The 27845-nt window shown below is 38.8% G+C and overlaps 1 protein-coding gene across 2 annotated transcripts in view; it reads right to left on the reverse strand.

The window, feature by feature from the left end:
- The window catches only part of dkk2 (dickkopf WNT signaling pathway inhibitor 2), a 46867-nt gene extending 19324 nt beyond the window's left edge, over positions 1 to 27543 (reverse strand). The window contains exon 1 of one of the 2 annotated variants that reach the window (XM_038278560.1): positions 27040 to 27543. In XM_038278560.1, the coding sequence (XP_038134488.1) occupies positions 27040 to 27231 (192 nt within the window). In that variant the 5' untranslated portion in view covers positions 27232 to 27543. The remainder of the gene's footprint in view (positions 1 to 27039) is intronic. The other variant, XM_038278559.1, reaches the window with a different exon arrangement.
- Positions 27544 to 27845: the final 302 nt, after the last annotated feature.

Consider the following 27845-nt stretch of genomic DNA (forward strand, 5'->3'; position numbering starts at 1 on the left):
TGGAGTTTATGAGTATTTTTATGGGGGTTAAATAATTCCAACATTTCTTTTCTATATCAAAATGATCTTTATTGGAACTGTTCTCTCTCTAAAAAGGTTGCCTTAAATTGAAAATAAATGTCATTAGGATTGTTTCCCTTTCACTCAGGCCCCTCAAAGTGTTCAGGGCTTTAATGAGCTGGAAAGAAAGGAAATTTTAGCAGGCAGTTATACTCCTTCATACTTAATCTAGCTGAAATTCTGTTTTGGTGCTTTGTACTGAATGACTAAATATACTTCAAAGGGTAATAAAAGGAACTGAGCTCACCAGAAAAACAAAAAAGACACACCTTTACAGATATAACATACAGTGAGGGCTAACTCACATTTTCCACATACAGAGAGAGAAGTGTTATTGGAACCAGTGTCTTTGAAGAATTCCTTTCACATGCAAGTCCTTTTGTTCTTGGAGTTGGAGCAGGAGCAAAGGCGTTTGGCATAAAATGCACCACAAATCAAATAAACTTTGTAGGCATGCGAAATAAAGCAATGAAATTTGCACTGAGTTAATCAGGAGATAAAAATTTGAAATAAAACAGCTGCATGAAAGGCTTTCTAGGATTCAGCCCCCCTGTGTCCGCAACTCCTTCTTGTATTTCAGCTATTTATATCTAAAAGTTTAAAAAAAAGATCAAAGGTGTGAAGTTTCCCCACAATCTAACACCAAAGTAAACATACCAACAGCAGAGAGGAGAGGAAACCCAAACTAACGGTGCAAACTATGTTGTATGATTTGCAGCCCGACATCAGAAAGGCTTGTTCTGCTGCCACACCAGCAGCTCCACCGCATCTACATTCAGCTGGCACCGCGCTGACAGACCTGATTTACTGTGGTTTACCACTGACAAACATGAAACGCTCCACATTGGACTGAGCATGACATATCCTGACTTAGTCCGGCTCAAATAATTAGATCCACAATCATAAAAAAAACACTGAGTTTAGAGTATCAGTGTCCATATGGATGGGTGGTCATGCCAAACAAAGAGCAAAAGAAAAAAAAACATAACAGGGTTTAGGGTCAAGAATGTTTGAATCAACAGCATCGATATTTCAGTGTGTTATAATTTCTTTCTCCTGTGCTTCGGCTTTGGAAAATTAACATGATTAGACTTTACTGGACGGTCGCCAGTCTGCCTCACTGAGCTGAAAACAGATGGAGTCGATGACAAAGCCAAAGAAAAATTAGCTTGAATACAAGCTGTATGCTCATCCATCATCATGTCAGATTCCAAGAAATCAAACGCTTAACATGTTGATGAAAGTAACAGAGCCCTGATGTTTAATAGATTTTCACCAATCCCTCCTAAAGTAAGAACAAAGATGGTAAAAGTTTATTCAAAGGCTTTATGTGCTATAATAAAAGGAAAAAGGGAGAAGAATAACAGATTTTTTAAAGTTAATCCTTTCCCCTTGTCTCTGGAGCTCATTATTTGCACATATTTAAATAATTTAACAAGGATTAAAACGGTGTGAACATTATCTGACTCAGAGCAGTATTCCATAAAAATAACAACAACCAGGATTTGATGGTCTCTGGTATGAACTTTACAGTGGAGAGCTTACATCTGCTCCAACTAAAACAACTGGTAAATTTACACAAGGCTACGACCGATTAAAACGTCCTGAGTACTTTAGAGTTATGATTTTGTTTCACTTGTACTGCATGCTTTACCTACAAACAAAACAATAAAAGGTCAAACTCTAGCATGTGCATAAAGAAAGATAACTGCTGTTTTTCAAACTGCTCCTTGCATCTTGATTAGAAACCAGTAGGCAGCATAAACCTGCTTTAAGATGGATTTATAAACACTAATTTCCCATTTATTCATAAACTGTGGTGCCTCTTTTAATATCTTCATTTAGTTTTTGTAAGTTCTTGTTGAAAACGGCAGCTTTGTTTATATAGACATAAATATCGGGGTTGAAGAGCGTTCAACAACATCAACTGTTGCTTAAAGCAGCTTCAATAGATTAGAAATTAGGGATGCATGCTATTGGATTATTGTCCTTTATCCAACATTTTACAACTCCACTGGTTGATGACTGATACCAATATTTTTTCCCCTGGACCTTACAGACACTATAATTTTCTCCCTCGCGTCCTGTGCAGTCATTGCAAATGGGCTTTTGCCAAGCTGTTTCTGATACATCAGTCGGGTGCATGTGACCCACTGGCGCAGGTATAATTATCACAAAAAACAGAATTAGACTGACCCTCCCTCCGCCCAAAAGCTTTACAAATCAAAGGACAAAAAAACAGCAATGATCTCTGCCACTTCGACCTTCTTTTAACCCCTTTAAGCATGCTAAGTACTGTTGATTATAATGTGTTTTTTTCACATAAATTTATCCTTAAAGATTATTTGGATTGTATAATAGAGTATTAGGGCCAGGCTCGAATTTTTTTTCTTCTATTTCAAGAATAAAGTTGTAAAATTACAAGAATAAAGTCGTAATATTAAAAGAATAAAGTCCTAAAATTACAAGAAATACCGTCTTCCCTAAAATGAGGAATGTGGAGCATTATGTGAATTTATACATTGGCTCTGGTTTCACAAATAAGGAAATCTTTTAGCACCAGCATCTAATTGGGCAGTAGGTCTAAGTGGTTACTGATTGGTTGAGCTGGTCAGCCGTCATCTGCTGGTCGAAGCTCCAAGCTTTCTTTCTGAAACCGCTTGTGGTCTGATGACTTCATTCTCATAATATTACAACTTTATTCTCATAATGTTGCGACTTTATTCTCAAAATAGAAGGAAAAAAAATCTCTAGCCTGGCCCTAATACTCGGTTGTAGGATTATGGGTAAAAAAAGAAACAAAAGTAAATCTAACCTATGATTAAACAGCTTGTCAGCATCCTTTTCCTCATGCTGTTGGATATTTTCAGCACCTCACATGACTGGGGAACAATTTGGCCCACACGTCTTTCCAGGGATATTTTAGTTGCTTCTGTGCAGCTCACTTAACGTACCTTCAGTGAGGGATGAACATACATATACATGTATTTTAAATCAGTACTATCATCTAATGAAAGATCACAATAATGGTATTTTCAAGTGATACCAATATTGTCTAATGAAATGTTGAGATTTTAGACAGAATACTTTTTTTTGCACCCCAAGTTTGAGGAAAAAAGAGAGTTTTAAAGTTATTGATTTTGATCCCTTTTGTGAGACATTTTGCTGCCAAGAAAAACAATAGTTGTCTGATGGTGGATGCAACCATAGGGTCCTGCAACCACAGGGTTGTGGGTTCAAGTCCAGGTTCTGGCTATCACCTACTGATGGTGGTCAGTGTGTAAATGAGTGAATAACTGAAAGTGCTTTAGTCGGGTTTTCTCACTTGAAAAAGCACTGCATAAGTACAGGAAATTTATCATTAAGCTCTTTTAAAAGTGATTTTGGAAATAGGTCCTGCATGCTCATTACATTTCTTTCTCTGAATTTGTCTTCTGTATTTATTTTTTGGGACTGTACATGTTTTGCTCAGGTGTTAGCATATAAGTAATTTTAAGAAGTATAACTCATTTTTAAAATGTTTTAGGATCTTTCATTTATTCGGTTAGAATATTTTTTATATACTTCATTAAAGATGTCACACATTGCTACCTTGCCTAACTGTTCTGTTTATAATCCGGTGTAGACCAAGTTCCAGCCAACAGGAAGATTATCCCAGAATAGCTTAATATACAGATGATTAATGGATCAACTCAATCAAAGCAAGGTACTCAGATCTTGTGGCTACAGAATAAGTCCAAATCATGAAACCTCCATCACTATGCTCTGCTGCTGGTTTGAAGAGGTAAACCTCATATATTGTTTTAAGTTTTCTCCAAATATGGAGCTTTAAACTACAATCTGTTCTCATTTGTCCCACAAGCATTACTCCAGAAAGTCATGTCTTTTATTTAGATTCAATTCAATTCAATTCAGTTTATTTATATAGCGCCAAATTCACAACACATGTCATCTCAAGGCACTTTACAGTTCAACCAGATCATACAGTCAAATTGATACAAAGTTTTCTATCTAAGGAAAACCAGTTGATTGCATTGACTCATTGACTCAAATACAATCCCTCACACTAAGCATGCTTGTAGCGACAGTGGAGAGGAAAAACTCCCTTTTAACAGGAAGAAACCTCCAGCAGAACCAGGCTCAGTGTGAGCGGCCATCTGCCAAGGCCGACTGGGGTTCAAGGAGACAGAAGCAGAGATACAAGCAGCTGTAAAAGGCGGCCCCGTCCAGGAAACACACAGCCAGGCAGACGAGCTCCAAGGCAGCTCCCATGCCAGAGGATGAAGAGAGCACATCCACCCAGCCACGGCCAGAGAAACAGGACCACACCTGAAGACAGGCCGATCTCCAACATCTACAAAAAAGGGTGTTGATGGAAGCAGCACAGCTGATGTTTCTTTCCTGGATGACGTCACAGCCAAACAGGAACAGACGAGGCAAAGCTACTCTGAGGAAAAGCAGAGAGAGCAGAAGGTTAGAGATTGAACTAACAGATTCTGCAGAATAGGAGAACAGAGAGAGGATGAAGCAGAATGATGAAATGGGGGTCCTTATGTCCTCCAAAAGTCTAAACCTATAGCAGCATAAATATAGAGAGAGAGCTCAGGATAACCTGAGCCACCCTAACTATAAGCTTTATCAAAAAGGAAAGTTTTAAGCCTAGTCTTAAAAGTAGACAGAGTGTCTGCCTCACGGACTAAAACTGGTAGTTGGTTCCACAGGAGAGGAGCCTGATAACTAAAAGATCTGCCTCCCATTCTACTTTTAGAAATTCTAGGAACCACTAGTAAACCTGCAGATTGAGAGCGAAGTGCTCTGTTAGGAACATAAGGAACAATCAGATCTCTGATATAAGATATAGCTTGGCCATTTAAGGCTTTATATGTGAGAAGGAGGATTTTAAATTATATTCTTGATTTAACAGGAAGCCAATGAAGAGAAGCCAGGATAGGAGAGATATGATCTCTCTTTTTAATTTTCATCAGAACTCTGGCTGCAGCATTTTGGATCAGCTGAAGGCTTTTAACTACAGTTTGTGGACTTCCTGATAGTAAAGAATTACAATAGTCCAGCCTTGAAGTAACAAATGCATGGACTAGTTTCTCAGCATCACCCCTGGACAGGAGATTTCTAATTTTTGCAATGTTCCTCAGATGAAAGAAGGAAATTCTAGAAACCTCTTTGATCTGGGATTTAAATGACAGGTCCTGATCAAAAACAACATTTTTTACTTTATTATCTGAAATCAGTTTAATCCCATCCAAATGAAGTGACTGGCTAATCAGCTTCTTTTTCAGAGACTCTGGTCCAAAGACTATAACTTCTGTTTTGTCTGCATTCAGAAGCAGAAAGTTAAGAGTCATCCAGGTTTTTATGTCTTCAAGACATGCTTGTAATCTATGTAATGGGTTAGCTTCATCTGGATTTATAGACAGATATAGCTGGGTATCATCAGCATAACAGTGGAAATGAATCCCATGCTGTCTAATAACTCTACCAATTGGGAGCATGTATAAAGTAAAGAGAATTGGTCCTAGCACTGATCCCTGTGGTACTCCACAGGTAACCTTTGAGTGTGTTGAAGATCTATCATTAACATAAACAAACTGAATTCGATCAGATAGATAGGATTTAAACCAGTCTAGTGCTGTTCCTTTAATTCCAACAAAATATTCAAGTCTTTCTAAAAGAATATTATGGTCAACTGTATCAAATGCAGCACTAAGATCCAACAGGACGAGCACAGATACAAGTCCATTATCTGAGGACATGAGAATATCATTAGTGACTTTCACCAGAGCTGTTTCAGTGCTATGATGAGCTCTAAAGCCAGACTGAAACTCTTCAAAAAGTTCATTATGGTGGAAGTGATCGCAAACTTGTTTGGCAACTACTTTCTCAAGAATTTTGGATAAGAAAGGAAGATTGGATATAGGTCTATAATTAACCAAGTCATCTGGGTCAAGAGACGGTTTCTTAAGCAGAGGTTTAATTGCAGCAACCTTAAAAGCTTTAGGTACATATCCCTGTAACAGAGATAGATTAATCACATCTAAAATGGAGGAGGAGATCAAAGGGAATACCTCCTTAAATAACCTGGTTGGAACTCGATCTAACATACAAGTTGAAGGCCTAGATGAAGACAATAATTTTGCTAATTCAGAAAGTTCAACTGGATCAAAGCAGTCTAAACCCGGTTCAGATTCCATGACTACCTCAGGTACAATCGCGGATAGAGGAGTGCTTATGATCTTATTTTTAATAAGATCAATCTTATTTATAAAGAATCCCATAAAATCATTGCTGTTAAGAGCAGGTGGAATGGACGGTTCAACAGAGCTATGGCTCTGGGTGAGTTTGGCAACTGTATTAAAAAGAAATCTAGGATTATTCTTATTCTCCTCTATTAATGAGGAGAAGTATGCTGCTCTTGCTTTACAAAGGGTCCTCTTATACAGCAGTAAACCATTTTTCCAGACTAGGAAGGACTCCTGCAGGCCTGTGGAGCGATATTTTCTCTCCAGTTTCCTAGCATTTTGCTTCAAAGTACGCAGCTCTGCATTAAACCAAGGAGCAAGCTTTCTATTTTTAACGGTTTTCTTTTTCAAAGGAGCTGCGTTGTCTAAGGCAGTACGCAGAGAACTAGCAACCCCATCAACAAAATCATCAACCTGTGAAGGGGAATAAGCTATACTTTTGCACTCTGCAGCACTGCTCAGCGACACAGAGGAGAGAGAAAGTGAAGCCGATTCTTTAAAATTTATAACTGCACTATCTGATAAAGATCTACTAAAATTGAACCTTCTTTTGGGGGAGGAGAACTCTGTTAAAGTAATCCTGAAGGTTATTAGAAAGTGGTCAGAGAGGACAGGGTTGTGAGGAAATACTGTTATTTCTTCACATTCTATGCCGTATGTCAGCACAAGATCCAAAGTATGAAGATGAGAATGTGTGGGACTATTCACATTTTGAACAAAGCCAATAGTGTCTAAGATAGCATTAAAGGCTGCTCTTAAGCTATCGCCTTCAATGTCAGCATGGATGTTAAAATCTCCCACTATGATGACCCTGTCAGTATTTAATACCAAATCAGAAAGGAACTCTGAAAACTCATCTAAAAATTCAGAGTAAGGACCTGGCGGACGATACAAAGTTACAAAAAGAAGAGGTTTGGATGAGGGAAATTAAGGGTTAAATGTTCAAAAGAGTTGTAGGTATTAACTGTTTTGGGAGTAATCAGTAAGTCAGACTGGAAGATTGTTGCTACTCCTCCTCCTCGCCCAGAACTTCTGGGTATGTGAAAATTTAAATAGCTTGAAGGAGTTGCCTCGTTTATGCTCACATAATCCTCTTGCTGCAGCCAGGTTTCTGTAAGGCAAAACAAGTCAATGTGATTATCACAAATCAAGTCATTAACTAGCAGACTTTTAGAGGAAAGCGATCTTATGTTAAACAGACCGCATTTAATTGTTTTAACTTTTTCCCCACTTGGAGTTATTTTGATTTTAATTAGATTATCATGATTTACTCCTTTGGGAATCTTTGCTAATTTATTAGATTTTGGTCGTGGGCAAGACACTGTCTGGATGGAGTAAAGAGTGGGTAACAGTAGAGAAGCTGCAGAGATGTGTGTTAAACTACAACTCTGCTTCCTGGTCTGCACCCTGGGTGGTCAGGGTTTTGGAGGACTAATAAATGTGGCCAGATTCCTAGAAAGAAGAGCTGCACCATCCAAAGTGGGATGAATGCCGTCTCTCCGAATCAGACCAGGCTTTCCCCAAAAGGATTGCCAATTATTAATGTAGCCCACGTTGTTTTCAGGACACCACCTAGACAACCAGCGGTTGAATGACGACATGCGGCTAAACATGTCATCACTGGTCAGATCAGGGAGGGGACCAGAGAAAATTACGGAGTCCGACATTTTTTTGGCAAACTTACACACCGAAGCAACACTAATTTTAGTGACCTCCGATCGGCGTAACCGGGTGTCATTACCACCAGCGTGAATAACAATCTTACTGTATTTAACCTTATCCTTAGCCAGTAGTTTCAGGTAGGATTTGATGTCGCCCGTTCTGGCCCCCGGCAAACATTTGACTATGGTCCCTGGTGTCTCTAATGCCACGTTTCTGACTATGGAGCTGCCAATCACCAGAGTGGGTTGCTCAGTGGGTGTGTCACTGAGTGGGGAAAACCGGTTAGAAACGTGAACGGGTTGGTGGTGACCAGTGGGCAGAGATCCACGACTACGCTTTCTGCGTACAGTTACCCAATCGCCTGGCTGCTCAGGCACTTTTGGAGGAGAGCTACGTGGGGGGCCTACTTTAACTCCTGGATGTTCAACAGCCTGAAGCCTGGATTCTAACTCTGACACCCTCGCCTCCAAAGCTACAAAAATACTACACTTATTACACATCCCATTATCACTAAAGGAGGCAGAGGAATAACTGAACATCTGACACAGAGAGCAGGAGAGAGGAGAGGAAGAAGGAAGAGTTGGAAAAGAGAGGGAGGGAGAGAGAGAAGCCATAGCAATGCTAAGCTAGCGCTAGCCTAGGCTAGCTACTCCTTGCTATCAGAAATAAAACCGTGTGAAACTGACAAGTGCTCAGTAGAAAAGTGCAGCAGAAGGTGCTATGTTTTAAAGTAGTCAGTTAGAGTTACTTAGATACAGAGATATCACAGAGAAAATAACTTAACGTCAGATGGAGTTCCTCTGGACAGCTGCAGCAGCTGCACACTCAGTTAGTCCAAACAGGAAGTTACCAATGGTAAGATGTAGATGTAACTATTTAAACATTACTTTTTCTACTATAGTCTTTAGGGAGAAAATTACTCTCTCCTTAAACCAATCAACACAGCCACATTTGTTGTTCTCCTTTTTTTTTCCTGGCCATCCTGTCAGAACCTAAGGCAAGTGAGGTTTAATCGAGCTTTTGGTCTGTTTTGTTTTTCTAATTCCTCTGAAAACTGCGCTCTGACTTCTGTAAGGATTTCTTAGGATCTCTAACTACACAGAATGATTACTGCCATTCTTGTTTTCCTAAACAGTCATTGCAGTTTGTTTTTCTTCATTGTGTTTAGAGACTCCTGCATACAGATCAGCAGCCCTTTTTATAAATCTGTCCCAAATTTATGGTTAACAAAAATTGCCTCTCTGATTAATGCTTATATTACCATATTTGGCACCATTTCGGGACACAAACATGTTTCAGAGTTGCACCTTTATGTAGTGGTGAGCACACTGTTTGTCTGTGTGTGGACTCTATAGGGTAAGTAACCAGGCATATTGATCAGGAACTTTGTTTGGACCTCCACCTGGATAACAGAGCATCTCACCCTATCCTACAGAGGAAGCTAATTGCAATCCCCAGTATCCTGGATCATGTCCTTTATTTGTACTTTTGTAATTTTTAACCCATGTCTCTCTTCATCCCCACGGACCGATGCACATCTTAAACCACATCCACCCTATCAGTGCTCATACACACGTTACAAAGAATTCAGAAGTACTCTAGTTTCATTGGACTGATCTGCTATCTGGAGAGGAAAAATCTACTTCTCTAGTTGGGAACCATGATTACAGGAAGTAATTCATCAATAGAGGTTAAACAAATAGGGTGAGCAGCAGGTTGCTGTCATTTCCTAATGATTCCTGACGAAGAATTAAGGATGTACTTATGTTTTCCCAGTAAAATAGTTCTTCCTGACTTTTTCCGGCTCTAACCTTTCTTGATATGAATCATTAAAAACAAAAGCAGACATGTTTTGCAGTCTGCTGCTATTTTTAATACGTGGAACCAGTGTTGGTAAAGATACATAAACCAAGTTACTAGCTAAAGTTACTACTTCTGCAGAAAAGCATTTTAACTCAGTAATTGCACAATTAAAGTAACTAGTTACTAGTCAAAGTAATTATGCAGTTCCTTATTGCGATCTAAAATGTAGAAGAATTTAGATAACGTTCCTGTTACTGAAATTTTAAATACAAGTGGGGAAAATTATTAATTAAATCTGAAAACACTGTAAAGTAATCTGCACCATTTTGGTGTGTGTGATTGGATAAGTGAGTTGCAATAAAATTATATAGTTGTTTCTCTATTATAAAATAACAATAAAGCACATTACATATTTTAGGGATGCACGATATTGGGATTTTGGCCGATATCCGATATGCCGATATTTTAAAACTCATGTAGCCGATAACCGATATCGATACTGATGTTAAAGCTGGACAAAAATAAGTAGTCATTGAAAATAGCAGTTTTGTTATCCATTTCTGACACTTTGAAAAATAATATACTCAAATATATTTTCTTATGCTGATATCAAATTGATTTTTAAAAACGCGGTATCGATCTATTTTACTTTCAAAATCTTGTGAAATTTCATCGTTCTGTTACAAACTCTTGTGATATTTTGCAAATTCTTGTGAGATTTTGTTAGTAAAATAGATCGATACCGCGTCAACATATAAAAATATGGCAAAATCTTGTGAATTTTCGGGGGATTTTGTAACATAACGATGACATATAGCAATATTTTATTAGTAAAAGAGATTGATATGGTGTTTTTAAATGGCAATATATCAGCATAGGAAGATATTGTGATATTTTATTGTATCAATATTTTTTTCCCTCGTCTTTAGAAGTTTTTAAGTCTGTAAAAAGTTTAGAGCAAGAAGAAGTAGTATTTTTTATTTTTTTTTTAGACTTAAGAGACTCAGAAGCTGATCAAATATCAAGTTAAATATCGGTGGGGTGGCCGATGTACGATATTCAGTTTTAAAGCCGATACAGGCCGATACCGATAGGGGGCCGATTATATCGTGCATCCCTAACATATTTTATATTTTTGCAAGTTGTAACCTTCAACTGGCAATAAAAAAGCAGCATGAAGCTGAAGCAGACTTTGAAGCTGAAAAAAAAAATCCTTTTTCAATTTAACAAAAAAAAGTACACTTTGCAATTAAACTAAACAGTGGTTGCATTATTACAAAAGAAAAACGATAGCAGGACATTAACTTTGAGTGAAAAACATTGCTCATCCCTGCAGTGAAAATCTCTCCCAGCAGCAGAGACGGTATGCTGATAAAAACGTCACTTTTATTGATTTAGCTGTATTAACATGCTGCATTAGAAGTAACGTAAAGGTGTTACCAAAATGTGAAAAGTAACAATTTAGATGACTTTTTGAATTAAAAAAATATTGCAATTAGTACCAACTTTTTTTTGTCATTTCACTTTTTAGGTGCTACTATGTTTATTTATTTGAGTAACATAAATCCTGTTCCCTTTTCTTAAAAAATACCTGCTCAGCAGAGTTGTCTGCTATGTTGCATAATGCGAGATAACAAGTGTCTGAGGACAAATAATGATACTGTGTACCTGGGTGTAATTTAAGGAAGCCTTACAGGTATTAAAAACTGAGTACGGCCCAGCCCTCTTGTGCCACATCCTTTCTTTTACAACCTTCAGCCCTCTTTTAAAGCACAAGCTGTCATTTTACGTTTCTGTCTGAAGATGGATTAAACGTGCAGTAATTGGACCGGAGACTATGGTGTTTGGAGAGGACCAGGTTGGCTGCCGTCGGACTAATCACCCCTTGGCTCCAGCCCTATGCCTAATAAACAGACATTAAGATGGTCCTCACCCCCCTCAAGAAGACAAATAGTCGTAGTCCTTAATTAAAACAATATGTTTTAACTTCAGTCACTGCTTTAATCTCATATAATACTTCTTGGATTTTGTAAAATTAAATTTTTTTTTTCTGAATTAAGGCATCACCATCAAAGCTGGAAGCTGTTTATTAGGAGAAATGCATACATTCCTGAGGATTGCTAGGGCAAACACGAGCAGGAGATGAATTTGTTGGAAATATGAGGAGAAGTTTGGGAATATACAGCTGGAATTTTTCTGCCACTGACAAGAAAAATGTGCTGTTATCTAAATACGAAGACAGGCGGGGGCCAGACACATGCTGGGCTGCCTCAGATCTGTCCGACCGGCCAAGCTGCAGTTTTAGATCAGTTACAATTGATTTTAAGCGCTGTGGCGTAGAGGAGGACCTGAGGACACCTCTTCCATCAAGACTGAAACTGAAAGACAGATCTTTGAAAGCTGGTGATACCTGAACCTCAAACAAGAGCTGATAATCTGCCCTCTTCCTGTCGTGTTTTAAAACACCTCCTTTTCTATCTCTGAGGGACATTTAAATGCATCATCCTCATCTCATATCTGCTCCCTTATTTTTACCCTCACACATAAAAGCACAGCCCTGGATACTGAACAGGAAGTGGGTAAACACGGTGTCCACTCTGAATACCCAGCCCCCCATGCTGGTGAGATGATAAAGGAAGGGAGAGACGGAGAGATTTCCATATGGGAAACCTGAGGTTTTGTGCTGGTAAAGCACTCCTGCTGCGGGAGCAACAATCTACAAGGGATTTACTGCAGGATATACATGGCTTTGAAAAATCTTTTCTAGTCTCTGAGATCCCGTATTTACCTCCATACACCCATGCCAAAGGGATGACATAATTTCCAAGGAAGTTCTCTGTGATGCATGTAACAAACATTAGGTTATGTCTGCAAAAAACATATAACAAAACAAAACCAAAAATAAAAAAAAATTAAATTCAACTATTACAGCAAAAGAACATAACATTTTGCAAACAGTAGATTAGCTTTACTCCAATTGCTAAAAATCCCCCTTTGGGTCTAAAATGAACAGAAGTAGTCCTCATTACATTTGGTGGTTTTGTGCTTTTTCATATTAGTGTGAATCCATGGTACAAGTTCAAACTGGAGGAATTTTACCTCACAACAATCTCATCATAGTATCCGTGCCTTTACAACAACTAATCATCATTCAAAACATTTTTTTTTATAGTTCCAGACTGAAGGATATCCTCGCTCTTCCGCTGAACTGCTAATCTAGATTACAGTCAGCACCAACGTCTTCTGCAGCGGTCTGACTTTAAAGTGAAACAATTAATCGGATTAATCATGATTAATTGATTATTGATATAATTGTCAACTAATTTAGTAATTGATTACTCGTTATTGGAGTGTAGAAATACTACAACATGCTTTTAGCTGACCCACTTAGAGTGGTATTTAGACCAACATTGAAAAGAAATATAGATAGTTAAGATAAAAAACAAACTTTTTCATCTGTCAATTTGGTCTACCCAGAACCTCTCAAGTCAGAAGGTTTTAGTTTCAGCAGGTTATATTTCATAAAAAGTCTTAGAACGGTTGTCTATCCAATTATTCATGAATTAATCTAAATACACAAATTAATTAATGAAACTTCTAAGTCCAAATTTGCCAACGGTTCACATGTATTAGAAATACTGATAGAAGCCATTTTATTTAAAACACTCAAATTGTACTCAAATACCATGAAGCCCTCAGTCCTCATTACCATAAATCCAACTCTTGGCGAAACTGTTATTAGCCTGAACATGCTTTGCTAACTTTACCAAGTGCAACTAGGAATACAACTACAGTTTTAAGAGGCATGATTTCCTGAAAAGTAGCCAATAACAATTTACTTTCTCAGGTTGGTTCCACCATCAAAGTGACAAAGGTTGACATGAGAGAACAGAAACAGAGTAGGAGAGAATCTACAGGTGTATAAATAGAAAGCCACGAGAGCAGAAAAGGAGCATGCACTCCTTGTTTTGATATATAGTATTGAATCTGCATGCATAAACAATGAAATTGCTCTCTCTGTCCATATCTTTTTCTGTCCCCTCTCCCTTTCTCAGACCTCTGACCTTTCCATCTGCGAGTCCACTGTATACAATTTCAATCCCTAAATGCTTCATACATACATAGGCTGGACAGTGGCACAGTGGGTAGAACTGCTGCCTTGCAGCAACAAGGTTAGAGCAGTGAGCTTGTGCTCTGAGAAGGTTGCAACTATCCGGCTTGATCCCCACAGCCTCCACTCCGGGTCCCTGAGCAAGACCCTTAACCCCACACTGCTCCCCGGGCGCAGCACAGTGCTCCCCAAGGGGATGGGTTAAATGCAGAGTTAATTTCTCCATTGTGAGATCTATAAAGTTCAATTATTATTTCTTTTTTCTTTTTTTTCCCCGATTCACTGCCTAGGGTCTTTCTGTATAGAGTTTGCATGCTCTCCATGTGCATGTGTGGGTTGTCTCTGGGTACTCCAGCTTCCCCCCACAGCCCAAAAACATGACTGTTACAGTAGGTTAATCTCTTTAGCTGTGAGTATGTGCATGACTTGTTGTTTGTCCTGTTTGTCTTGTCTCTGTGTTGCCCTGCGATGGTCTGGCGATGTGTCCAGGGTGTACCCCGCCTCTCACCCGACAGCTGGACAGATAAGATAGGAACCAGCACCCCTCACGACCCCAGCAGGAATAAGCGTGACAGAAAATGGATGGATGGATGGATGGATGGATGGCTTTAAACATAATTACCAAGCAGAACCTTACAGCAACAATCATAATGGTCTACTTCTGAAAGCAAATCTGATGGTATACAACCTAGTTGCAGGAAATCAATCTTGGCAAAAGAGGAAAAGAATACATGCAAACAAACAAGCTCTTTTAAAAATGCATGTGGAGAGCATGTTAAGGGTGTGTGTACTGTTTGTGTGCAGATTTGGCACACATCTGACTTCATACTAACTGCTTTTTTTTTCTTTTATGCTCAAGTTTTCAGCGGATAATACTGTCATGGTTTTAGAAGTGGGTAATAAAGACTGGTAGTTGACAACTAAAGACAACAGTAATTACATTTGTGTTGGCACACCATATCAAGCTTAATCATAGAATGACTTCATCATAAGCATTAAATACATGCTTGTGCTGCTGAGCAATGCTAATAATATTTAGACATATGTTTATGTGGAGCTATAAAGTAAAAATCACATGCAGGTGAGGCTACAGTATGCAAGGCCTTGTAAATCATTTTTTTTTTTACTTTTAACCTTGTAGAAATGTTGACAGTAAGAGTTTGGTTGTCCATTCCACATGTTTTGTTGATCAGGAGAGGCTACATTGCTTAAGATAATTTTTAGGGTTGCTGTTGATCTTTGCATTGCCTTTGCTTCTTAAGGGTCTCGTCTGGTATAGGCAAAGGTAACAACTTTGTCCAGGTTGGACTCTGCTGCTTGCCCTAGATCTTGTTTATAGGGAATGTTATTATAATGGTTTCTCTATCTACTATGACAGAGGAGCAGTTTGGAGAAGAGAAGGTTATCAAACTGTTGTTGGGAGCAACCACAAAACCATCATCTTCGTCATTGGGTAAGGGACATTTTCTAGCCATACGTCCAAACCCATTTACACCATAGCTGCCTTCACCAAATTGCACTCACATTCATCAACTGACTGGAAGGCACCTTGGTGTTTAATGCCTTGCCAGCGGATGGAGGCCCACCTACACGGGTGGAAGTTGGAGTTGAACCTGAAATCTTCCAATTTCAAGACAACTTCTCGACCTACTCTACCATACTACTCTGATGGACACGTTTTTGGTGTCTGTCTGATGATGGCAGGAGTAGCGTCAGCTCCAGCTCGTAACCTGAAGCCATGAATGGTGTTAATGAGCGCCAGGGGCCTGAAGGAGTCAAATAAACAATGTGAGTGAATAAACAGACTTCATATGCCCTGGAAGCACAGACGGCATGTATCAGATAACATAGGGATGACTGTGCACCAGTCACTCACACTAACCATGTCTTCAAACACTGCTTCTTTCATCACGCAAAACACATGTGTTTACAGCCGGGACTCTTTTAGCACAAGTCTCCAAAACCTAGACTGTCTTTAGCTTAAGCATACAATCTGGATTGATCCGACATGAGGGAAATGAACTGCTTTAAAGAGTATCCTGAGAAAAGGGGCTGTGTGTTGTTGTTCTTTTTCAAAGAGATACACACAGGATTCATCTGTCATCAGAGAAAACACCACTAACAAGGGTCAAAAAGTGATACTTCAGTTCATATGAAGTGAGATTGCTGGTGAATATGCTTAGCTATCGAGGATATTGTAAGTTCAATAGAGGATTAAAAATATAAGAAATCGAAATCAGCTTTTGTCGCTAAAAGCATTTGAAAGGCAGGTGTTTCCTGCTTCTTCCAACTCAAAGGACGCACCTTGATAGAACTGTTAGATTAGTGATGAGGTGATTTCTAGGGGATCTAATACTCATCTTTTCATCTTTTAGTACTTTCTATTTTACCACATAATGAGGAACCAATGGCTGTAGTGCAAATTTACCCTTAATCAGTAAAACAGAATTAAGTGGAGAAAAGTGTGAGCTAACCTGTCAGTAAAGTGCCCTCCCCCACCTGTCTGACATCACCATTGTTTTTTTGTCCAGACCATCATGGCTGCCGCTGTTTGTAAGCTAGGAAACAGATGCTACATTTTCAGTACATCAGATTTCAGCTAATGCGTAAGGACACTTAAGCCAAAGCGGTAGTGTGTCAACATTCACCATTATAAAGGCTTTTTAAAGGTACACTATGCAACCGGTGTTGATTTTCCAGCGAGGCTCCCCCCAGATGGCGAAAGTAAAAGTGCACTGTCGTAAATATGCACTGCTGTTCTCCTGGTTTCTCCGTCAAGCCAGGCGCGGTTGTTTTGAGCTTAGCAGGGAATGACTAATGCTGCGTTCACACCGGGGGCAGCTGGCGTGACAGCAGCAGCGAGTTTACATGCAAAGTCAATGGTTGACGCGCGTCAAGGCGCAGCAAAAGGTCCCGCGGCGCGTTTTGAGCTGCAGGCGCAGCACGTCTGAGCAGCTGAAGCAGCGCGTCGGGCGTCGGGCTAAGCATCTGACGCAGGGAGAGAGACACAGCGCTGATGATCAATCCTCTTTTATTGACGCCTAAATTAACTTAAAATGCAGAAATCTGCCGGCAGAATATGCAGTTTGGATTATTTAGATGAAAAACACCTACCAGCTGCCGTGGTGAACTGCGAGGAGGCAACCCGGCCAGAGGCTGCTGATGAAGGGATCCCTACTTTCGGCGCATCCCTGGTATGTGGGGGTCTGAGCGGCTCCGACAGAAAAAATATTGAAGGCAGGATAATAATCTGAATGAACTGACGGCACTGATTACGTTTTCAGGTGTGTTTTCTCACTTAAACACATATTAAAACTACTTTATTCCCACTGATCACAGCAAATATAGCTGCAAGGCAGAGAAAGGATAGTGAAGCTCCGCCCAACACGCCTCAGACACACTTTTGCACCGCGCAGCCAGAGCAGCAAAGCTGTTTCAGCCGCGTCAGAACTAACTGGTACAAGCAGCAAAAAGGAAGCAGCAGATGTGATTTTGCTGCTTTTGCTGCGTGAACGTAGCATAACTGCACAAAGATCGCCACTGTGCTAGCAACGAGCATGCTTTTAACTGGGGGGTGTAGCAGTTCTCGCCGTAAAGCAAGACTGACTCTCACGAGACTTCTGAGCCTGTGGGTGCGGGTCGGTGCTCCTGCAGTTGCAAGTGCAGTATTTCCCCCACAGACCACCAGGGCGGCCGAGAATACCTTTGTTCAACCTGAAATGACTCATTTAATCATCCATAACATTATGGAACACATTAATTAACTGAAAAATGTTGCATAGTGTGCCTTTAAATTGTGCTGGCAGTAAGGAAGGAGGTGGGAAAAGCAAACAGGATGCTTCCTATCAATATTTTAGTTGGCACAGGGACCTCTTGACGTTACTACCCACTGCTAGGAGCTATATGGTTTCCCACAATTCTTTGCATGACAAGTTGCATAGGTCGGACCACATCACAAAGTAAAAAAAAAACACATTAATTCTTTATTGTCCCATCAACACTGCACCTCTGAGAGCGATCCATGCCGAGTTCGGACCGAGCTTGGATCAGTTAACTTGGTTCCTTATAACCATTTTCACAACACACTAGCACAGTTCCTTGCCTCCTATCGGTCCACGATGCTACAGCTCTCAAGATGGGAATTACGCAAACAAAAATGGCGCCCATAATATGGAGGAAGATATGTGCCTGAACAGCATGCAATTTATTGTTAAAAGGCTGAGAAGAAGTTGATGTTGTGAACAGATGAAGAGATCTGTGAATCCCTTGGCAAAAAGTAGTATACTTGAAGTAAATTCTATTAAGAATACTTAAGTATAAGTATAAGTTTGGAATGTATACCCGAACAATGTATTTCCTTAAACTAAACTACATTTTTAAGTTTACTAAAGTCTACTTAAAGTAGACTTTAGTAAACAATAAAGTAAACAATAGTATAGTCAAGTAAACTTGACTTGACTTGTTAAGTGTATGAAATATATTTTAGAATAAGTAAACTCTAAGTGCACTGCCTGATTGTAAGTATTAAATTGGTGCACTTTTAGTATACTTCAATAAACTACTTTTTGCTAAGGGATTGCAAAGCCATACATGCTGAAAAACCCGCAAAATGAGTCCACTGACTATAAGTAGGAGATGAAGCGGTCTGCTCATGCGCTCTGTTATCAGAGAGCAGATGAACCCTTCTCAGCACTACTGTTGAACGAGTGGTTCGGTTTTGTCCTGCACGGTCCAGTTCAGTTACAATCCATTTACTTTCAACAGTTACCAAGGTTACTGTGCTCGGACCATTTCAAAAGTGTAGTGTAAATAGGGGTTTTGTGATATAATCGGCCCCCTATCGGTATCGGCCTGTATCGGCCTTAAAACTGAATATCAGACATCGGCCACCCCACCGATATTTGACCCGATATTTGATCAGCTTCTGAGATTCTAAAGTCAAAAAAAAAAAATAAAAATACTACTTCTTCTTCTTCCTCAAATCTTCTTTTGTACAGACTTCAAAACTTCTAAAGACGAGGGAAAAAATATTGATACATTAAAATATCACAATATCTTCATATGCTGATATATTGCCATTTAAAAACACCATATCAATCTCTTTTACTAATGAAATATTGCAATATGTCATCATTATGCTACGAAATCCCCAGAAAATTCACGAAATTTTGCCATATTTTTATATGTTGATATATTGACGCGGTATCGATCTATTTTACTAACAAAATCTCACAAGAATTTGCAAAATATCACGAGAGTTTGTAACAGAACGATGAAATTTCATGAGATTTTGAAAGTAAAATAGATCGTTTTTAAAAATCTATTTGATATCAGCATATGAAAATATATTTGAGTATATTATTTTTCAAAGTGTCAGAAATGGATAACAAAACTGCTATTTTCAATGACTACTTATTTTTGTCCAGCTTTAACATCAGTATCGATATCAGTTATCGGCTACATGAGTTTTAAAATATCGACATATCGGATATCGCCCAAAATCCCAATATCGTGCATCCCTAAAACATGTTGCCTTGACAATTTGTGCAATTTGGTGTGGTGAAAGCCCTAAAAAGAAAAGGGTACGACTTATTTGGAAGAAGACATGGCTGAGCAGACGTGGCTACTATGGCCTGTCAGTTTTACAGAAAGAACTCCATTTCACTCGTACCCCCGCCATGTTTCTGGGTTTTCGACTGATGGGAAGAAGAAGAGGAATCTTTGTTTGCGCATGGCCACTGAGCGATTTGCGCAGAACCACCTTACTGCGGCCAACTGAATTTCAAACATGTTTGATTTTCTCCCGACCTTACGATTCCTGATCAGGAGGTGGTCGTGAGAGGCTGATCGCCCCACGTTACCCCCTGTACTCTACACGACACACGATCAGGTTGAAACTCAGTCCGATTGAAAAATTCTTGCACTGGAGAATCTGCCCGAAAAGGCCAAAAAATCGTACAGTGTATGCCCGACTTTAGACTGAAACACTTTTATTTCTGTGATTTGTTTCGGGTTAATCTTCGTTTATGTAAATACATTTTTTAGTTGTAATTTTCCCTTTAAGAGTGAGAGTGATTATGGTTCTAATTCAACGTTAATATTTGTCATATTCTATAATGTGATCTAATATATCAAATAATATTGACCAGTTGGATGAAACTGCCTCTAGCCTCCCACATAAAAAACCTGTGTGCCTTAAAGGCAACTTTACAGTGGGGTTGATGCAAAAACGCATATCTATAATAAGATAGTAGCTCTAAATTTGAATTGCACATTCTTATGTCAGACTCAAACAGCCACATAAGGATATCTGGTTTTTTGGAGAGATGGGAACACTGATGCCTGCTGGCATCAGAACAACAATGCTGTTGAGAACAGTGCAGAAATGTCAACATCTAACAAGGATTAATCTGTTTTGAAAGGAAAAAATGCAGCCCTTTGCCATGAGGTTGAACATAATGCAGATGAATACCTCAGTGCAACCAGAACCCATTTGGTCTGGTATGGTGTTGTAGCATAGCTTCAATGTCATTAAGTTTTTTTTTGTATACTTCAATGAGACATTAATGAAAGCTCCAAAATGAGCAGTCTGTTTATAACATACATAGGCAATTTAGAAACCATTATACACTAAACCCTACAGTACTTTTGAGGCTTTCACTGTTTTAGAAATAAAATTTGTTCAATTCTAATTTTAAAACAGTGCAATACAAACTTTGTGCTTGCTTTCATACCTTTTCACAGTCAACCTATTTTGCTAGAGGATAGGGAGACAGAGGAGTCCTTAATGTACAATTGCTGCACAGATTTTTTCAATGATATCTTAATTTGCACCGAATAAGTAGTCAAATGTGATCACTAAAATGCTTCCTGCAGCAGCCATTTGTCATCCCTCTAGCATTTCTTTTTACTATCATTAACTTGATATGTTTAGGTGTAAATAAATAAACAAAAATACAGACAACAGGTGCTATAGAACTCCGTCTGTGTTATAAACTCTCTCTTGGGCACCCCAGAGGCATTGAGCTGCCAGTAAAATCACATCAAAAGGTCTAACTGGATCTATTTGTATCATGGGTGAGCAAATCTATTTCAGAAACATGCCCAACAACGATTCACCAAAGGAACATAATTCTCACAGTGCAACTCCTCAGGACCTTTAGGAAATAAGAAAATCCTGCTCTTTTGCTTTTACAGAAATATATGAACACAGATTGAGCTAGCATTCTGTTTTATTTTTTCATATCAATGTAAGGTGCTTTAAATCAAGGCCAGGCTAGAGATTTTTTTTATTTATTTCCAGAATGAAGTCGTAACATTACGAAAATGAAGTCGCAACGAGAATAGTCATAAAAATACAAGAATAAAGTCGTGACATTACGAGAATAAATAAAAAAAATTATGAGAATAAGGTCGTAAAATTAGGAGAATAAAGTCATAAAATTCCAAGAATAAAGTCGTAACATTATGAGAAAAAAGTTGAAAAATTATGAGAATAAAGTTATAAAATTACGAGAATAAAGTTGTATTTTATGACAACTCTGAGTTTAGACCGCCCATAAGCTCCTGATTGGGTCTCTGCCTTTTCCTGTGTCATTAGCTGTCTCTGCTGTCACTCTGACAAGCTAAAGATTCAAACATCTGATGCTCTGCTGAATTCAGTCTGTGATTTGATGGTCATGGTGCTGAAGTCCTGAGCGCTACTGTAATTAGAACTGTTTATTTCTACACTTTCTGGTACTCTTTGGATTTTTGAGATATCTTTAACAGTCAAGGAGCTACGTTTTATTAAGAAGCATGCAACTCTGTCAAAGGCGACAGATGATTATAAGAGGGAATCTGCTTCTTTAAGTTGGACATTAGTTCTTTTGATTGGGTTATGTAATCTAGAAGGGTTATAATATCAGATGTATTTATTTACACATATCTTTGAATTGGTGTCAGCTGACAAAAAAGACCGTAAGTTAAATTTCTAGAAATGTGTAACAACCTTCTTGCACCACCTTCACTGGCTTCATAAAGCAGTATTTCCATTTCAAGGTATCCTCATCGTTATAAGTGTATAAGGTTAGAGCAGTGCGCTTGTGCTCTGAGAAGGTTGCAAGTACCCGGTTGGATCCCCACAGCCTGCACACTGGGTCCCTGAGCAAGACCCTTAACCCCACGCCGCTCCCCGGGCACCCCCACAATGGCAGCCCACTGCTCTCCAAGAGGATGGGTCAAAACGCAGAGAGTGAATTTCCTCATTGTGGAACAATCAAGGGATTTTACATTTTTCACATTTAGAAAAAGCTCTCAATAATCCTGTAAAGTATATCAGTTTTATCGAAAGTGCTAATAAATAAAATAAAGTGTATTATTGTTATATATTATTATCAAAAAGGGGAAAATATTAAATCTATGAATGTGACTTTATACATCAAAACTATGTATTTTATATACAAATGTGTCATAAAAGTGGATTTTTGCACCACAAATTAGTCAAAAAAAAAACAAAACAATCAATTTCGAAAAAGGGACACTAAAACTAACTTGATATACAAGAAAACAACTTTTACTGCTATATGTGATATGAGTTTTAGTAAAAAATGCTTGTATCTTTTCTTTTTTCATCTCGTTACAGGTGATGAAGCAGACTGAAAATGTTTTGTCATTGTCTCCTTTCTATCTCTTCTTTCTTTCATCTCTTCTCTTTTTTTTCTTTTTTCCTTTTCTTCTTCTGTTTTTCTGCTCTATTTACATTGCAGTGTCCATATAAACTGTAAAATTCCCTGCATAATTATAATAAAGCAATTTATATGCATGAAACAAGTGGAGCTATATGGCAATTGCCATACTGCTACACTTGTGAAAATCTGTTGGCATCAAGACAATTATTCTTATTGCCAGATTGCCAGACAGGACACTGTTAAAAAAAAAAAAAAATGCTTGTATCCCCTGAACCTCTAAAATCCTTGCTCAACTGTGCACTACATAGGTAGCGCCCAGTCCCTGTTGACTTGGTACACTGTGCAAAAACCAAACGAAAGCTGAAAACTTTTTTAGTTGCAGATGCTACACTGGAAAATCGATCTAGAAATAAGCAAATATTTCATAAACTAATTGTATTAACCCTTAATTTGAGTAGGTAAATGAGATGATTTGCAAATGTAATGAGGATTTTTACTCTTAAAATAAGATATTTTGATAAAATGCACTTGAAATTAGACAATGCAATTGTGTTTTCTTATTTTAAATGTAAATTTACTAGTTCCATGTGCAAAATGTCTCTTTTACCTTCTAAAATCAAGAACAAATTCATTTATTTTAAGAAAAAATGACTTATCTAGATTTGGATTTTTTCCTGTGTAGAGGAGCTTTGAAAGCCTGGCGTCCTGGGTGTTAAACCATAGCATAAAGAGTGATGATATGTCAACCACTGACTCACAGTTTAAGCAAAGCAATTGCAACATGAGAACTTAACCACAAATCAGTTTTATCATACTGCTACCAGGGTTTTTTCATTTTCAGCTTCAATGTGCCCATTTTCCAGCTGCTTTTATCACAATAATAAGCTTTACAAATGATGCTGAAAATCTATTAAAACGTCCACCGCTTTGGAAAGAAAACCACACAATGATTAGTTCATAGGAATTATTAGCCGTATAAAAACATCACTGGATGATGAGATGCAGCAGATTTTTACTCCACTGGAAAATTTTCTGAAAATCTTGAACAAACATTCACAATAAAAATATATGAGATATGAACTCTCAACTTGCCATAAAAGCTTCAAGGCATCTTGATTTGGCATTGAGGTGGTCCTTTACATGCATATTGCCCCCCCCCCCCCCCCCCCCCCCCCCCCCCCCCCCCCCCAAAGTCCACCCCTTCAAAACCACCAAAGACTGTTGCAGTGGCACCGATATAAGCAGCCGTTCAATTTGTGGTTTGGCAGTGCTGCTTGAGGTTGGTTTTCCACACTCCGCAGAGGAGAGTGTGGCTTTTCCAATAATTCCTCCATAGAGCCGGCTGCGTCTGCTGTCAGCACTTAGCAGGTATTAGAGGACATCACCACAACAGCACATTATATCACAGAAAAAAGGTGAATATGATAACTGAACGCAGATTTGTTTAATCTGAAAAACAGAACCGAGCAAAGATTGAGAAAAGCCAGTCGCTGCTCAGAGACACACAGCGAGGTCTTTTTTAGACCATCAGAACTTTCATTTTTAAACCCTAACAATTAGATTTAATGTTATAAAGCCACGGAAAATGGCTTTATTAAAGAGCCAGTCCAGATTGTGGGCTTAAAGCAAAATGAAAACCTGATCAGAACTGATGGTACTTTGTTGAAACAGCAGGAACTGACAACTTTCTGAGCTGGTGTTAGTGTATCCCTCAGAGGCCCCTATAAGACTCCCATAATCCCAGCAAGCGTCTGGACCACTTTAATGGCACTAAGACCCAGACAGAAAATTACCCACAGTGTTAACTTTTTCTCACATTTCTGCTGCATTAATGATTTACTGTTGATGTAAGCAGCTCCTGACAGCGGCGTCAGGTTTGAAAAGGCAATTAGGGATTTACAAGGGGTCAAAATTTCCACTAACGATCCACACATGACACTCTTGATTTCATTTTTAATCTGTCATTTTGGAGTTTGAACCTAAACTTCGCCTCCAAATCATAACTTCAAATTCGGGGACTCAAATAAAGTGTTTGAGACTTTGGATTGAATTTAGTCAATTTTAAAGTCTAATCCTCTCAGTTTGATCAAACCAGAGTGAAAAACCCTCCGATTAAAGAATCCTAAAATATGGTTGATGATGACTTCATCTTAGTGTCTTTTTTTTATCTCAATGGACAAAAATTGATAGTTTTAATGTTCTTTTTAAATTAAAACTACTCAAACCACTGGATTAGTGGATTATTCTGCGCTTATCAAATATTTTTCTTAATTTGCTGTGACCTTAAAAAGCCTATGAGATTAATCAAATATTTATAACTGAAGTTTTTAAAGCAATAAAGGCACCTCAAAAGGCTAGAATAAAATTTACAGTAGCTATACCATTTAAAATGTGAACTGAACCAATCAGAGAATTATATTTGCAGTGAAATAAAACCATTAATTTATGTGTAGAAGATAAAGCAAACTCTATTTTAAAGCTTTTAAGGATTTGAAGCCAATTCCAAAAACTGTGACTTGGAAAATTCACCTTTTTCTCCCATTTATTTCACAATAAAGACAGATTTGGGATGATAAATTCTTGTTTTATTAGACCTTTATATTTTTTTCAAAAAAAAAAAAAAAAGGGGGGGGGGGGTTCAATGTTTTTCAGAACATTAATGTGGGAGTTAAACCTTGTAAAAGTTCTTAAGAGGACTAGTTCAGCATTAAGGTGAAAGCTCTCCCACATAGACTGGTCTAAATTATCACACATTAAAGGAATAGTACACCCAAAACATGATTAGCCTTCATTTTCTACTCACCCCCATGCTGAACAACACCCTGGAGTACTTTTTTGATATCTCAAATGCATCTGGAGATCTGGGAGGCTTCTTGCTGTCTGCTGACATTCAAATAATGGAGGTCCATGGCGCCCGAGACAGAAAGGTCCATAAAAGTCCACAAAAACGTGTCAATATTCCTCCATACTGCTCGTCCAATGTAATCCAAGTGTCCTGAGTGGGTAGCATCCAGAATTTACTCGAAACGAAGTCATTTAGAATGTTTTTAGAGCATAAACAGTAGTGTATAGGATTTCCTAATAGCGCCCCCATGCGCGCTCACGACGCTACGGAAGCCGGCAGACCAAACCGGAAGAAAGTGCGCATTCAGCGTCTGGTCTGCCGATAATGCAAGCGTAGAAGAAGAAATGTGCTGTTTACCTGTGCAAAGAAAGAAACAACGAAAGAAAAATGTCTGAGGACTTCAGTGTTGAGGAAGAGCATGAGTTCTTTGCCGAGCTGAATGCGCTGGTTTGGTCTGCCGGCTTCCGTAGAATCGCGAGCGCGCATGGGGGCGCTATTAGGAAATCCTATACACTACTGTTTATGCTCTAAAAACATTCTAAATGACTTCGTTTCGAGTAAATTCTGGATGCTACCCACTCAGGACACTTGGATTACATTGGACGAGCAGTATGGAGGAATATTGACACGTTTTTGTGGACTTTTATGGACCTTTCTGTCTCGGGCGCCATGGACCTCCATTATTTGAATGTCAGCAGACAGCAAGAAGCCTCCCAGATCTCCAGATGCATTTGAGATATCAAAAAAGTACTCCAGAGTGTTGTTCAGCATGGAGGTGAGTAGAAAATGAAGGCTAATCATGTTTTGGGTGTACTATTCCTTTAAAGAGTAATTCCCTCCAACACACCCTGTGGTTAGGAAAATGTTTTACTTCTAAAGAGAACGCTTTTTAGGACGTCAAGACAACTTTAGATGGGGTCTGGTTTAGGAAAAATTCAACCTGGATAAGATTCTGCACTGATGAAAGTATCTTATGGGTAAAATATGTAAAGTATTTCCTATATTTTTGCTGTTACAAACAAAAAAATACACATTTTAAGGGTTTTTCTTAACATGAAGTTCACCTTCATGGTATAATGCAATAAATCCTTCATAAGAAACTCTACAATGAGTTATTCAAGAGTGAACAACTAAGCTTAGAAATACATTTGGTGAATTTTTTGGAGATCTTTTTTTTCTGCAAGAAAGCAAAGCAGTTTTGTGGCATAAAAACACTTTTGTAATGTGGAAGAAAAACATTTCTAAACAGATCAAACATGAATATCTCCAACCACCAACAGGTTTAAATGTGTTGGGTGTAATCAGAGGTGGTGTTAATGGTCAGGTCTAAAGAGAAATAACTCTGAAATGATCTAAGGATGACTAAATAAATTTCCCAGAAAAGCAGGTGAAGGAAACCTTTTAGTTAATTGAAGAAAATACAGTAAAAGTTTTACAAATACTAATCAATCAGTCTGTAATAAATGCAGAATTAATCTTTGAGGTTAAAGGCTTTAAAGTCTGATTCACATCAGATCAAGCCAGGCTGTGAAGCAGCCCTTATAACTGCGAATCAGTCAGAATTTTAGCAGAAAATAATAAAGATTAAAAAATGATTTGTGCTTCAAACCAACAGCAGTTATAAAAGCGTACCTGCTGTGGGAGCCGGAGCTTCCTGGGGAGCAGGGCTGACCGGTTCGCTGCCGGGGTCGGTGTCTCCTCCAGGGAAGAGGGCCTGATGGAGTTCGCTTTGGGGCGCGCCTCTGACACCTGGGATGCCGCCGTCCTCACACAAGCGACTAGAAACATCACAATACAGCATCTCCTCCAAGCTGAGACGATCATCCTCTAAATTATTACCGTGGTAAAAAAAAAAAAAATAAAAGTTTTATCCTGTGGAAGCAGCTATATTTGTCAGCTAGAAGCGCGCGCCGGTGCAGTGTCCATGCGCAGCGCACAGAGCGCACTGATGGAGCTGTGGGGAAAAGCGCAGGGAAGTTCTCAGGATGAAGGAGTGAGCGTCTGCAGCGTGTCTCCGTCAGGCTCTGAGTGGCTCTTAGTCCTCCAGCAGTCTCCTTTATGATCTCAGATACTTTCTTTTTATAGGACTCTAATGAGTTTTCTTCCTCCGCCCCCATTCAGCGTCTGACAAAGACTGAAACTGATCTGCGCTGCCGCTCCTCCACCCCTGCAGGACTCCAGGAGCCTCCGCCGGGAAAAGGCTATAAAATTATACACTGTGTGTTTTAACTGAACACTTGACCCGTTTTACTACGAGGTAAAATGAGGGAAAAGAAGGCAAAGAAAAAGACAGTTTGGCTTCTCAAAAGGGTCATTGTGAGAATGGAGGGAAGGTTTCCACCTTCACAATATTATATTTTAACCTGTATTTTTACTCGATAATTTAGATTAAACATTATGAGATTTTCCCTTTGCTACAGAGGTAGTGATCCAGGAAA

This window comes from Cyprinodon tularosa, unplaced genomic scaffold (genome assembly GCF_016077235.1).
Source record: "Cyprinodon tularosa strain WSP-4 unplaced genomic scaffold, ASM1607723v1 ctg142, whole genome shotgun sequence".
Lineage (NCBI taxonomy): Eukaryota > Metazoa > Chordata > Actinopteri > Cyprinodontiformes > Cyprinodontidae > Cyprinodon > Cyprinodon tularosa.